This window comes from Pelophylax lessonae (genome assembly GCF_965119305.1).
Source record: "Pelophylax lessonae genome assembly, chromosome: 11".
In the NCBI taxonomy this organism is placed as follows: Eukaryota; Metazoa; Chordata; class Amphibia; order Anura; family Ranidae; genus Pelophylax; species Pelophylax lessonae.
In genome coordinates, this window is record NC_138778.1 from 236834729 (window position 1) to 236848201 (window position 13473).

At 43.0% G+C, this 13473-nt stretch overlaps 1 protein-coding gene across 2 annotated transcripts in view; it reads right to left on the reverse strand.

The window, feature by feature from the left end:
- Nucleotides 1-12358, reverse strand: part of ARSG (arylsulfatase G) — a 38310-nt gene extending 25952 nt beyond the window's left edge. The window contains exons 1-3 of one of the 2 annotated variants that reach the window (XM_082272403.1): nt 11944-12356; nt 6660-6847; nt 6402-6449 (exon numbers count right to left, since the gene is read on the reverse strand). In XM_082272403.1, the coding sequence (XP_082128529.1) occupies nt 6402-6449; nt 6660-6847; nt 11944-12170 (463 nt within the window). In that variant the 5' untranslated portion in view covers nt 12171-12356. Of the gene's footprint in view, nt 1-6401; nt 6450-6659; nt 6848-11943 lie in introns of both variants that reach the window. The other variant, XM_082272404.1, reaches the window with a different exon arrangement.
- Nucleotides 12359-13473: the final 1115 nt, after the last annotated feature.

Below are 13473 nucleotides of genomic sequence, written 5' to 3' on the forward strand. Positions count from 1 at the left end.
ATCCCTATGTAGCGAAGGACCGTGAACATATACTCCCACCTGACCCTATCGAACGCTTTCTCTGCGTCAGTATTAAGCAGGACTGTTGGTATTTTATTTTGGTGTGTTATATGTAGTAAGCTCAATAGCTTGGTCGTGTTGTCCCTTGCCTCTCGGGTTGGGACAAATCCGACCTGGTCCAAATGGATCAACTTTGTCAGGTATTTCTGTAGTCTGACTGCCAAAATCTTTGTGAAAATTTTAAAGTCAGTGTTCAACAGGGAAATTGGTCTGTAACTTTTGCACGAGGTAGGGTCTTTCCCTTCCTTAGGGATTACCGATATATGTGCATGTATGGTTTCTTTAGGGATTCTATTCTCTGCCCCCCAGGCGTTGAACATATCCCTCATAAATTCCTTCAGGTGTGGCATTAACTTCTTGTAGTAATGAATAGTAAACCCGTCAGGTCCAGGTGCCTTCCCTACTCTAATATTTTTTATAGTTTCCATTATCTCCGCAGATGTTATAGGGGACTCGAGTATTTTACTCTCCTCTTCTGACAACTGAGGCATTTGTGAGGTATATACATATTCCTCCATCTGCGTTTGTGAGGCTGTTTGGGTTTTTAAGTTATATAATGTTTCATAATATTTTTTAAATTCTTGAGTTATCTGTTTGGGGTATACAAGTTTCTGTCCTGCGTCTGTTACTATATGTGGAACATATGTTGTCAGATTTTGATCTTTGAGTGATTTTGCTAATAGCTTCCCACATTTATCCCCTGCTTCATAGAAAATCCTTTTAGTTTTCTGGATTGCTGCTTTAGCTCTAAAGGATAAGAGTTCATTAATGTCTCTCCTTATTTTCAAGAGCTCATCCTTTCCCTCCGCTGATGGTGCATGTTTATGTTTTGCTTCTGTTTTATAAAGAGCTTGAAATAGATGATCTAATTGTTTAGTTCGCTGTTTTTTGATCCTGGCCCCATGTTTTATAAGAATTCCTCGTATAACTGCTTTGTGTGTTTCCCATATTATCCCTGGATCTGAGTCTGCAGTGGTGTTAGTTAAAAAAAAAAAGACTATCTCTGACTCGACCTCTGCCATAGTCTCCTTATCTTGTAAAAGACTTTCATTCAGTCTCCAGGTTGTTTCTCTCCTTTCTCTTTTGTTTGGTAACTCATAAACTAATGTAATTGGGGCATGGTCTGACCAAGTCACTGAGCCTATCGTTATGTCTTTTATAGCGTGTAATTGACTGTGTGGGATTAAGAAATAATCTATGCGGGAGTATTGTTGATGCAAAGAGGAATAGAATGAGTAGTCTCTTTCTCTGGGGTGCATCAGGCGCCATGCATCTATTAATTGTCCTTCCTGTAATATTTTAGCAAAGTGTTTCCGCACCATAGGCGGGATTGAGGATTGGCCCCGGGATGTATCTTCTGAAGGGATCAGGGGAATGTTCATATCTCCTCCTATTATTAAATGTCCCCCCCTAAACTCATTGAGCATGTCCATGCCCCTCCTCAAGAAACCATCCTGCTTTATGTTTGGAACATACATATTAGCTAGTGTGACTTCTGTCTCTCGTATCGTCCCTTTTACAAATAAATATCGGCCATTTGGGTCGCTCAAAACTTGTGTACATTTCCAGGGTAAGTTCCTTGATAGGAGGATGGATACGCCCTTCGACTTAGCCTCCCAATTAGTCGAATGATATACTATAGGAAAAAGATTATTGTTTAACTTAGGGCATTTATCCTCTCTAAAATGTGTCTCCTGTACCATCGCAATATCTATCCTTGATCTTTTCAGATCATCTAACAAAATCCTCCTTTTCTCTGCATTAATGGATAAAATCCGTATATTCTCCATTATAAAAAAAAAAAAAAAAAAAAAAAGGGGGGAGGGGAAAAACTTAGGGGGGGAAGGGGGGAGGAAGGAAAGTACCTTCTTGACCTCTCTACTATAGAGGGGTCACTATATAGCTTCACGCTGGGTTGCTCATCCAATCTATATTGGTTCTTTGAGCAATTTCCTAAATGGGGTTATGTTTGGGTTAGGTTAGAGAATAAAACTCTCCCCTCCCTCTCCCAACCCCCAACACTGATCATTCACAGGGTATTCCGGCATATATATATAAATAAGATTCATTATTTTTGTATATCTACTTCTCCCGGCCTCATTTTCTCACATTCCTTGTATCTCATTTAGAGGCAAAGGAGAAAAAGAAAAAAAAAAAAAAAAAAAAAAATCCCCACCCCTAGATCTCATAATGTATTTGCCATCTACCATCTGCCCCCCCTCTTCTCCTAGTTCCTCGGTAGATCAGGTATTACCCGATGCTTCCTCCGCCCCTCCCCCCCGCCCCTAGGGCACCCTGTGCTCTGTCACCTTCTTAGAGACCACTGAAATTGGTCGTATTGTGGAATGTATTTATATTCAAAAATAGAAGTTAAACAAAAACTGTGCTATTTAATAAATCAGATTATTACCATTATTACCATTATTACCCTTATTAGTGTTTTATAGGTTACAAAGTGTATATTATACCAAAAAAAAAAAAAAAAAAATTTTTTTCTAATGTTGTGTGCCCAAAACAGAAAAAGAAAAAAAAAAAAACATACTTTCCCATACTCATAAAAAAAAAAAAAAAGGAGAGGGAAAACACCTTCACTACCACTCTACACTCGTGTCTCATGTGTTTTAAAATTGTGCAAAAAAAAAAAAAAAAAAAAAAAAAAAAAAGTTCAAATCAATAGTGATTTTGTGCAAGAAAAAAAAAAAAAAAAAAAAAAAATGTGACCTTATCTCTTATCCTCCTCCCAGGGGGGGGGGGGGGGCGGGGTATATCCATGTATCCATATACCCTCAAAAAAAGAAAAAAACATGTTGGAGCTGATTGCTTCAGAAAGAAAAGGGGGAACAGCCGACAAAGGGGTGGGGGGGAAAAAAAAAAAAAAAAAAAAGTTATTGAAGAGAGAATTTTATAATAGCAGTATTTCTTCCTGTCATTTCTTCATTCTCTCATTCCAATTGGATCCTCAATTTCACTTAGTTCTCTCAGACCTGTCCTTTCTTATTACCATGTCCATTCAACCTCCGTTCACGGGGTCCCCAGTTTGGGTACCCCATTGTTCTGGGGGAAATTGTAAGCCAGTCCTCCACCTGAACAGGTTCTGTGCCCAAGAACTCAAATAAGTTGGGTAAATCCGCTGGGGTACGAAGAACAAACATGTCTCGTTCTTTAAAAAAAGTCACTGCCAGCGGGTATCCCCATCTGTACCTAAAACCTTGTTGCTTTGCTCTCTCCAGCACTGGCCGTAGTAATGATCTGCGGTAAAGCGTGGTTTTAGACAGATCCGGGAGTATTTTTATTTTAGCCCCTGCGACTTCCACTGTGCCTATGTCCCAGGCTTTCCGGAGGATCTCCTCTTTCTGTGTGTAGTAATGCATTTTACATACTATATCACGGGGTCTGTTGGAGTCTGTATATCTGAACCCTGTCAGTCTGTGGACCCTATCAATTTCCATAGGGGCCGCAGGATGTGAGGTGGGGGCTAGCACTTTTAGAAAAATGTCTCTCACCTTTTCTTGTAAATTTTCCCCTTCCACCTCTGGTACTCCTCTCAGTTTTAAGTTCCCCCTGCGGCTCCTATCTTCTAAGTCTTCCATATGAAGTTGCATATTAATGGTGGCCTCTGATAGTGTCTCTGTGGTCTTCTTTATATCCGCTACTTGGTCCTTTACTTGTGTGACCTCGGTCTCTTTTAAAGTAACTCTATCTGATAATTGGACCATATCTTTGCGGAGTTCCTGGATATCACGTTGGTGTGTTTCCTCAATCCGCATTATTAATGCCTCTATCTCTGCTTTAGTGGGCAGTGCTTTCAATAAGTCTTTGATATCTAGATTTACCTTTTCCTGCTGAATCCCGGGGTCGGCTTCGGGTTCTCTCGCTGCTGTCCAACCTGGGTTTGTCATGTTCCCCTCTGGCGGCTTCTCTCCTTTCTCCGCATGCTGTGTGCACTGCACTCCCTGCGCATTCTGTTTGGGCTGTGTCCCCACACGTGCCGCCGCCATCTTGGTTTCCGGCACTCCGGGCAGCTGCTGCTGGAAGTATTGCTGTATTCCACCACCTGATCTCCTCTGTAGTTGACGCCGGTCTACTACCGAGCGATCGCTAACCGAGCGGGTCACTGGACGATTCCTGACCGGGTTACTTGTTTGCATGCCGTGTAGCTATGCCGTGTCGGGGCAGTCCGGGAGAGGGATTAGCGGGAGCTCCTACTCACACGTCCTCACATCTCTTCCTCTCCAAGCCACTCCCCCTCCGTTCTCCGATCCTCTTTTGAATATTGGTACCACGTGGGCTTTTGCCAATCAGCTGGTATCATTCCAGTGAATATGCTGTCCATAAAGATTAGGAATAATGGTCTGGCTGTAACCTGAATGAGTTCATTGAGGACTTTTGAGTGTAAGCCATCCAGTCCTGGTGATTTACTTGCATTAAGCTTTTCAACATTTTTTCAGACACTGGCTTCTGTTAGCAATTTGTGACATGTTGCTAATAAATAAGTCTTGATTACTATACCTTTTCCTGTGTAAAGACTCAGGAGAAGAAAGCATTTAATACAGTTGCCTTTTCCTTGTCATTTGTAACCACCTTCCCTTCATCATCTCTTATGGGGCCAATATGCTCCGACCTTCGCTTTTTTGCTGGTAATATAATTTAAAAATGTATTGGGATTATTTTTACTCTCCTCCGCTATGTGCCTTTCATTGTCTTTTTTAGCCGCCCTGATTGCGCTCTTACATTTCTTATTGCATTCCTTGTAGTGTTGAAATGCTGACAATGACCCCCCAGCCTTATGTTTCTTGAAGGCCATTTTTTCCCCTTTAATATGACTTTTTTATGTTGTGGTTCAGCCACCCAGGTTTAATCTTCGCTCTTTTATATTTGTTGCCCATTTGTTGCCCACTTGGTGATACCTTTATTTAATAGGTTCCTAAGGAACTCCCAGTTTTCCTCAGTGTTCAGTATTTCTAGGATTTGGTCCCAATTGATGTCTTGTAGTATTGAGGGCAGTTTAGGAAAGTTGCCTTTATTGAAATGAAGTGTTCCTATACTTCCCTTATGTTTCCTTTTCCTATGATTTATGCTGAATGTAATTATCCTGTGATTGCTGGTTCCCCTCTTAGCTTTTGGGCAATCATCTCCCCCAACAGAATTGTACCTTCCCCATTAAGGTGCAGCCCATCCCTACTATAGAGCTAGTAACTGACTGAAAAGTCAGCCCAGTTCTCCAAGAACATGAAACCCTCATTACTACACCAATTCCTCAGCTCCTCGTTAGGTTCCCTAATCTCCTGCTGCCTCTCTGGTATGGCTCGAGGTACTGGCAGTATTTCTGAGAATACCACTTTGGAGGTTCTTTTCTTCAATACAGCCCCTAAGTCCCTGAAATATTTTTTTTAGGGCGCTCCACTTTCTTCTTACTTTGTCATTTACGCCCTTGCTGACGTCAGATATGACGAAACGCGTCGGGAGGAGCTGAGCTACACGATGCTGGTGCTGAATACCATAGGAGGTCGGCCATCTTTTTGGTTAGAAATAATTCCACAGCACATCTCTGCCATGTTTTTATGCTCTTCTTGTTCTAAGGAAATGTGAGTACCTTGTGTGCAGCTTTACTGGTGTTTTAATAAACAATTTAAAGGATGTCTGCGCAATGATGGTTTTTTACTTCTTCCTGGAACATACAATGAGGTTTGGGCTGATGTGGCTGATATCTGTGGGATCCACCGACTGAACATCTGGCTTATGCTATTTTGAAGGCTCTGTTACCCATTTACATCTGGTAAGAGGCTGTCTATGTGGTTTCTCATGGTGGTGGATCTATTGGAACTTTCCCACAGAGTCTCACAGGAGGAACACTTCTGGAGCACTGTTATTTTGAGCATATATGAACATTTGTATTATCCCTCACCAATTGGGTTTAATGCTAGTGGCTCAAAATCCGGTTATTGGACTTATATTCATAATTTTCTTGTTTCTTTATCATCATTTGTTCTAGCACAGTATATTGCACTTCTTATTGATACCAATATGTACCATGGCAGCAGGGTCCTCCCCAGCCCCATCCAATAATCTGTCCATCCCATCTGTGATTACAGAATGAAGATGAGAACAGTGGATTGTGTACAGTTTGATGTCCCCCATCATGTCTCCACATCTCACTCTACATCCCTCTATTGTGGTGGAAGGGTCATCACTCGATGTGTACATGGCACAGAGCTTTGTAAACCCCTTCCTGGCACCTGCAACGGCAATATGCCCTTACGTCTTTTTATTTATCTTGGAATTCTGCACTGGAAAAACATCAAGTGGGATAAAAGAATATAAATCCAGTAAAAGTTGCTTACCCCGTAGGTTGGGATGATAGGGACCATGGTGACCTAGATGCCATTTACCTGAAAAATAACAACTTTAGGTTTTTTATGTGTACAATCAGAGCATTTCCCAGCAATAACAAATGTATAGACTGAACCTGTGACTACCCCCGTAGAATAAAGAAATCCAGTAGAACTGCTCATGCTAAAGATATTATTGTATGTTATGAAGCCTGTAGAAAAGCTCAAAATCCCAGTGAACATGAAGCAATAGATGCAAGGACAACATACCAATGAGACCGGTGATGTAGCCAGATTCCTTTAGGACATCTGCCAGCGTTGTCTCATTCAAGGGAAGTCCACCAAGGGATGTTATGGCAAAGTTGTGTGTTACTCCGTTCCGGATTCCTAACCTTCCAGTGAGTAGTGAGGCCCGGGATGGAGAGCAGGTGGAAGCTGCAGAATGGAAATCCACTAATCTAGGGAAAAGCAACATATTTCAGTGTTGGGTTACTATCTGTTGACTGGGTTCTGTCATCATAACTTACTGCTGTCTACATTTAATATTGTAACAGGAAGTCAGCTAAATCTGGGAATGTAGTCACAGGAAGGAGATACATTTCTACCTGATTTAGAAAGTCCATTAATTAATTTAGGGTGTTGGCTACAGAGCTAGCCAGCAGGAAGTTGAAAGGCCTTCACCTGTTCAGAATGAGGGAGTTAAGGCTCTATAATTTGTTCAGAGAAATTCCTATTGTTTGCTGCCTCCAGAAGCTGCATCCTGAAGCCATGTGGGCTGGGAGCAGGAGGACAGTCAGCGTGTGCCTCCCGACAGGATGTGTGGGCCTGGGAGAAGACCCCCCGGAGTGATGTGTGCCCGGGACGGTAACCAAGGGTGAATACGTCTCAAAGGTGAGAAGACGAACTGTTGATGTGAAAGAAACAAAGGACTGTGTTGCCCTGTGAAGCTATTATAAAAGGACTATTGAGTGTCCGCTGTAGGACAAGGAAGTCTGCCCGGCGGTAGGTTGGAGACAGACACTTAGGCAGGTTCCAGTTGTGAGAAGGTAGCCGCCCACAGAGGCAAGGATTTATTTTCTGTTTTATTTTATTTTGGATGTTTTGCTGCATACAGCCTGGTGAAGAAAACACCATTTAATAAACCACACTGTTTGTTTGCAAGCACTTGTCGGCTACCTCTCTGGGAAAACGCACCCCCCAAGGGGTCATCCACACCCGCCACCGAGCTAATCCCTCACATATGGTGGAGGTATGCAGTGGGCATAAGCAGAGATCCCTGCAAGGAAGTGCAAATGTTTGATGAACTTTGTCTGGTGCATGAGATTGCACAATCTATGTGTGCAGGAGAGAAGATCCTGACAGAAAAAAAAAAAAAGTGTTTTAAAGAGACAGGGGTCTCAAAATTTTTTGATGAACTTTGTTGTGTCTGGTGCAAGTGACTGCACAAACTGTGTGCGCAGGAAAAGAGATCCTGCAAGAGAGAGAAAAACTACATGTGTTGAAGAGACAGTGGTCTGAAAATTGTTTGCTGGACTGTGAAAAATTTGTTTGTGGAGTTATTGAAGATGGGGCGGTCCAAACGCCTGAAAAATGCAAAGATAGATGAAATGAGAGACCGGATTCTATGGATGGAGGGGATGTTACCGTCTGAACCAGCCCCATCCATGCCTAAAGAGAGTCTACTAAAGAGGAAGGTTGTTGTCCCTAGCAACACTGATGAAACTGCTATGGAGACGCAGTGTGCTCAGATGAAAAGTAAGCTCAAAATGGAGGAGATGTTGAAACATCTGATTATATCAAATACAGCTCAACAGCAGGCAAATGCAGCTCAACAGCAGGCAAATGCGGATTTTCAGCGGAGCTTTGCAGCTCAACAAAAGGCTCATCAAGAGAGCATGGCAGGCTGGAAACAGAGACGCCAGCAGCCAATGGAGGCCATCGGTTTGGAGGAAACCGAGTATGTGTGCAGGGCTGAGTTGGATGCCTTGCAACGGAAAATGGAAGAAAAGGAACAAGCCTTGGAATTGCTTAAAATGGAGCATAGAAACTTGCAGGAAATGAATGAACTACTCAAGTCTCATGTGTTACAGTGGGAAGAATCCACTGCTCTTCTTTTGGTCGAGTTGCAAAAACGCAGAGAGACTATAATGGAGAAAGATACCATCCTCATGGAAAAGGAAAGTGAAATTCAGACTTTGCAGAAGCAAAGTATGGCTGATATGTTGGAGTTGCGTAATCAGCTGGAAAAAAGTCTTCAGTCTTTGGGAGCTACAAAAATAGACCTGCAGGAGTCGCAGGAACAGAATGTTGCTCTGAAAGCGACATTGTCTCTCAGCGACAAAGAGAAAAGTGAAAGAGAGGCTAAATTACTGAGTACTGTGTATGAGCTCACTACTTTGAGCAATGTGGTAGATGAATGGCGTGCGGACTGTGAAAGTTGGAAAGGGGAAGCCCAACGTGTCCAGCAGCAGTTAAAGGAGAAAGAAGCCTGTGTGGCAGAATTACATTCTTATTCCCAGATGCTAGCCAGTGAGGTGAAAGCTCTTATGCAGGGAAAAGGAGAGTCTGAACACAAGAGAAAAAAAGTAGAGGCACAGCTTCTGGAATCGCAAGTCAAGGTGTCAGAAGGTGACCGATTGTGTGCTAAGCTGTCAGAGAAGGCAAACCGACTGCAGGTTGAGTTGGACAATGTTACAAATCAGCTTTCTCAAGCAGACAGCAAATCTAGAGAAATTGCGGAAGATTTTTCTATCTTGGAATCGCAGCTGCAAGACACGCAGGAACTCTTACAGGAAGAGAGGTGTCAAAGGCTGAGTTTTAGCACAAAGCTCAAACAAATGGAAGATGAGAAAAATGGCTTCCTGGAACAATTAAAAGAGGAGGCGGAAGCAAAGAAAAACCTATCAGAGCAAGTCGCAACATTGCAAGCTCAGATAGCGGATATGAAAAAACGCATGGAAGAAAGCGTTGGTTCATTACAGTGTGTTGAAGATGTGAAAAAGAAGTTTGATCAGATGCTTGGTGAAGAGAAGACTGTGTCTGCAAAATATGCAGAAGAACGCGCACGTGCAGAAACGGAGGTGCGTGATAACGAGAGCAAAGCCCTGTTCTTGGCTCGCTCTTTGGAGGAAGCTCTAGAGTGTAAGGCTGAACTAGAAAGTGTTAAACAGCTGCGTACAGAAATGGAAGAATTGGTCAGCTCCAAGGATGATGTTGTGAAAAGCGTTCAGGAGCTAGAAAAGTCTAAGCGAGCCTTAGAACAGCAACTAGAAGAGATGAAGATTCCGTTGCAGGAACTGGAAGAGGAATTCCAGGCAACAGAGGATCTGTCCCAAAGAGGGGATAGTGTGCCTGATGCAGTTTTTAAAAGGATCAGTGTTTTGGGGTCTGTCCTGAGTGAGCCTCAGAAATGTGACGACATGTGGCTTGAATCACCCCTTTGGAATAAACCGTTCCTTCAAAAACTTCAAGCATTGGAAAATGTATCATTAGAACTTCAGCAAACAAAGGAGCTGAGTAAGAAATGTGATGATTTCTCAGTTCAGGCTGAAAACCTAGTGGGGAAAACTAAGGCTGTTGGTGAAAACGTGAAGCAAATGAATAAGTGCCTTTCAGGGAGTGTTTCCAAAATGGAACTGGTGAAAGACGGGTGGCAGAAGTTTGATCGTGATCTTGAGATGCATTCCATGTGGAATTCAGATAGAGAAAAAGAACTAGGTGACCTTGAGCAGTCAAATAGTTCAGCAGAAAGTGCATTGAAGAAACCTGTAAAAGAATGTGTTGCAGTTCCATGCTTCTTCACTGATGCAGAGAGGAGGTCTATAATGGATACCACCCAGATCGCTGGGTTCAACTGTGTTGTTGCCTTTGACCCCTATGTTGGTGGAAGGAAAGTTGATGATGTTCTGGTTGGCTACTTCTGTGAAGAGTTTGGCAAGAAATATAAACTGAATATCAAATCAAGTAGTAGGCCTTTACTGCGACTCGCTCAGGAGGGCGAAAAGTTTAAGAAGTTGATGAGTGCAAATGCTTCAGATCTGCCTATGAATATGAAATGTTTGAATGATATTGATATCTCTGGGAAAAGGAACAGGGGTCACTTTGAAGAAATGTGTGACAGCCTGTTGTCTCAATTGGAAAATCCTCTGCACAGCATCTTAGAGCAAGCAAAGCTCAAGAAGGAAGATCATTCCCTTTTACAACAAAAAGTCAATGATTGTGTACAGCTGTATGGAGAGGCAACTCAAGTCACAGAGGGATGTCAAGAGTCCCTACTTGGAACAAAGCTTAGTGAAGCAAAGGTTCTCAAAGTTTTGTGGAAAACATTTATGGATTGCAGAGAGAGGCGTCTTAAGAATGTTGAAGACATTAAGACTAGCCCAATTGAGTTGCCTATGGATCACGGTCCTCCATGGTGGATTGGACAGACGGTTATGAGGGACAAGCTGTCTGACATTTATGAGAAAGCTGTCAATGAAGATGACAGAAACGAGAAGGAGCGAAATGATGCCAAAAATGCAGTTGAAGAATGTGTATATGAGATGAGAGACAAACTGTGTGGCATTTATGAGAAATCCGTCAATGAAGATGACAAAACAGTTTCATCCGGAAGCTTGAAGATAATAGGAGGCTTATCAGTGAGTCAGCAGTGCTTGACACATGCGTGCCTGGAAATCTGTGTCCCAACCCTAGGGTTGAAACAAGAGGGGGGGGTATGTAACAGGAAGTCAGCTAAATCTGGGAATGTAGTCACAGGAAGGAGATACATTTCTACCTGATTTAGAAAGTCCATTAATTAATTTAGGGTGTTGGCTACAGAGCTAGCCAGCAGGAAGTTGAAAGGCCTTCACCTGTTCAGAATGAGGGAGTTAAGGCTCTATAATTTGTTCAGAGAAATTCCTATTGTTTGCTGCCTCCAGAAGCTGTGTCCTGAAGCCATGTGGGCTGGGAGCAGGAGGACAGTCAGCGTGTGCCTCCCGACAGGATGTGTGGGCCTGGGAGAAGACCCCCCCGGAGTGATGTGTGCCCGGGACGGTAACCAAGGGTGAATACGTCTCAAAGGTGAGAAGACGAACTGTTGATGTGAAAGAAACAAAGGACTGTGTTGCCCTGTGAAGCTATTATAAAAGGACTATTGAGTGTCCGCTGTAGGACAAGGAAGTCTGCCCGGCGGTAGGTTGGAGACAGACACTTAGGCAGGTTCCAGTTGTGAGAAGGTAGCCGCCCACAGAGGCAAGGATTTATTTTCTGTTTTATTTTATTTTGGATGTTTTGCTGCATACAGCCTGGTGAAGAAAACACCATTTAATAAACCACACTGTTTGTTTGCAAGCACTTGTCGGCTACCTCTCTGGGAAAACGCACCCCCCAAGGGGTCATCCACACCCGCCACCGAGCTAATCCCTCACAATATGCTTTCATTTTGTTTTACCTACCTGCAGGTAGGTATTTATTAGAGATTGGTTCAGAGATTTATTTTTTCAAATTTGGAAAACAAAAGCAACATCTGAGGAAACCTTAAAATCTTATGAACAATAAAGCAGGACATGCCTACCTTAATCCTTGGGAAGCCATCTTCTCTAGGTTTGGAGTTGTTGACGTCTCTGAGGCAATATTTGCACCAAGATCTCCCCATCCCATATCATCTGCTAAGATGATGATAATGTTGGGCTTTTTGTAGCTCCTGTTTTCCAAGGTGGCGTATGAAAGCCAGAGGTTAAAGTGCACACATAGAAAGAGTGTGACCAATGAGGTCATCAGGGCAGAGGAGAATGGAATCATTATTGCTTAAATTCAGCAAAGACTGGATGAGATATCCCTATAATACAAAGAACAATATCAGAATTGCAGATCTATCCTTTTGGATCTGGGCAATCATTGAAGACACAGAGGAGCCTGGAAAGAGAAGAATCTCCACTTCTGGAGTGTTTGAGAATTCTCAGGAGGTCCTTTGCAGTATTAGTGTCCTCCAAGTATGGCTGTGATTCACTGTTCAGAGGTTATGGGCATTAACTCTGGAAAACACAAATGGTTTATATTCGTATAAGAGGCCAGAAGCATTTATCCACACAGTTTACTCATGGCAATACAATAAAAGCTGCTTGGTGCCTCATGTGATTATACTGGATGGATTTTCGTGACTCCCTGAAGTCTCCTCACAACACAGAGGACCAGGTCACCATCTGTGTGTTACTTTTCTCCAGAAAGCTCAGCTACATGGAGGAATAGTATAAATATAGGTAGATGTTTGATGGAGATATCCTGACTACAGACGCAGGGAAGGCTTGTGTAGCGGAGAAGTAGTTTAATCGACAGGGTCTCCGCTGGTAGACAGGAAAACAGGTAATAATCCAAATAGGCAGGTACAGCATGCAACAATCCAGGTAGCACTATACCATCCTTCCCTCCCAAGAACTAGACGACACATAGGCTGGGAGTCAACCCGAATGAATTGTTTATTGAAAACACAAGAGATCTACACTCTGCGAAAACCCCTCCCTCTTTGAGCCGTCCCCCACACAAACACACATCCCATAATAAGCTTACAAGGCAGACAGGAACAATAGGACAATGGAATGCAGGTATTCACAATAACAAACCCCACCCCACTGGCATGGGTCTATGAAACACTTCTACCATTTTCTAGCCATCTGCAATACATTAAAAATCATAACTCTTCCATTATTTGGTACCTTTAAACGAGTGGACGATCGGTAGATAGCTGGGGTCTGAGCACACCTTTCGTGAGAGTATCACTCAGATCCCAGCTGAAATAGCCGAACGCCGTACCAAATACATTTTACATTTGAGTTCACTTCAAACTACCGATTGAACCTAGGGAACCACATTACCGGGCTCCTGAACGGTATGGAAGTCCAGCGGTATTCGTGCCGTCGAGTAGCCGATTTTAGTTGCAGGCGCTCGACGATCAAATACTGCCGGACGAACAAAGGATCCAAAATGGACAACCGCCGCGTGGTCCGTAGTCGAACGACGGCCACCCTGAATCCTCTTAAAATACCGATGGCTTGTTTGATCCACATTACAACCACTTGGTTCTTAAAGGTATACACATGCAATAAAC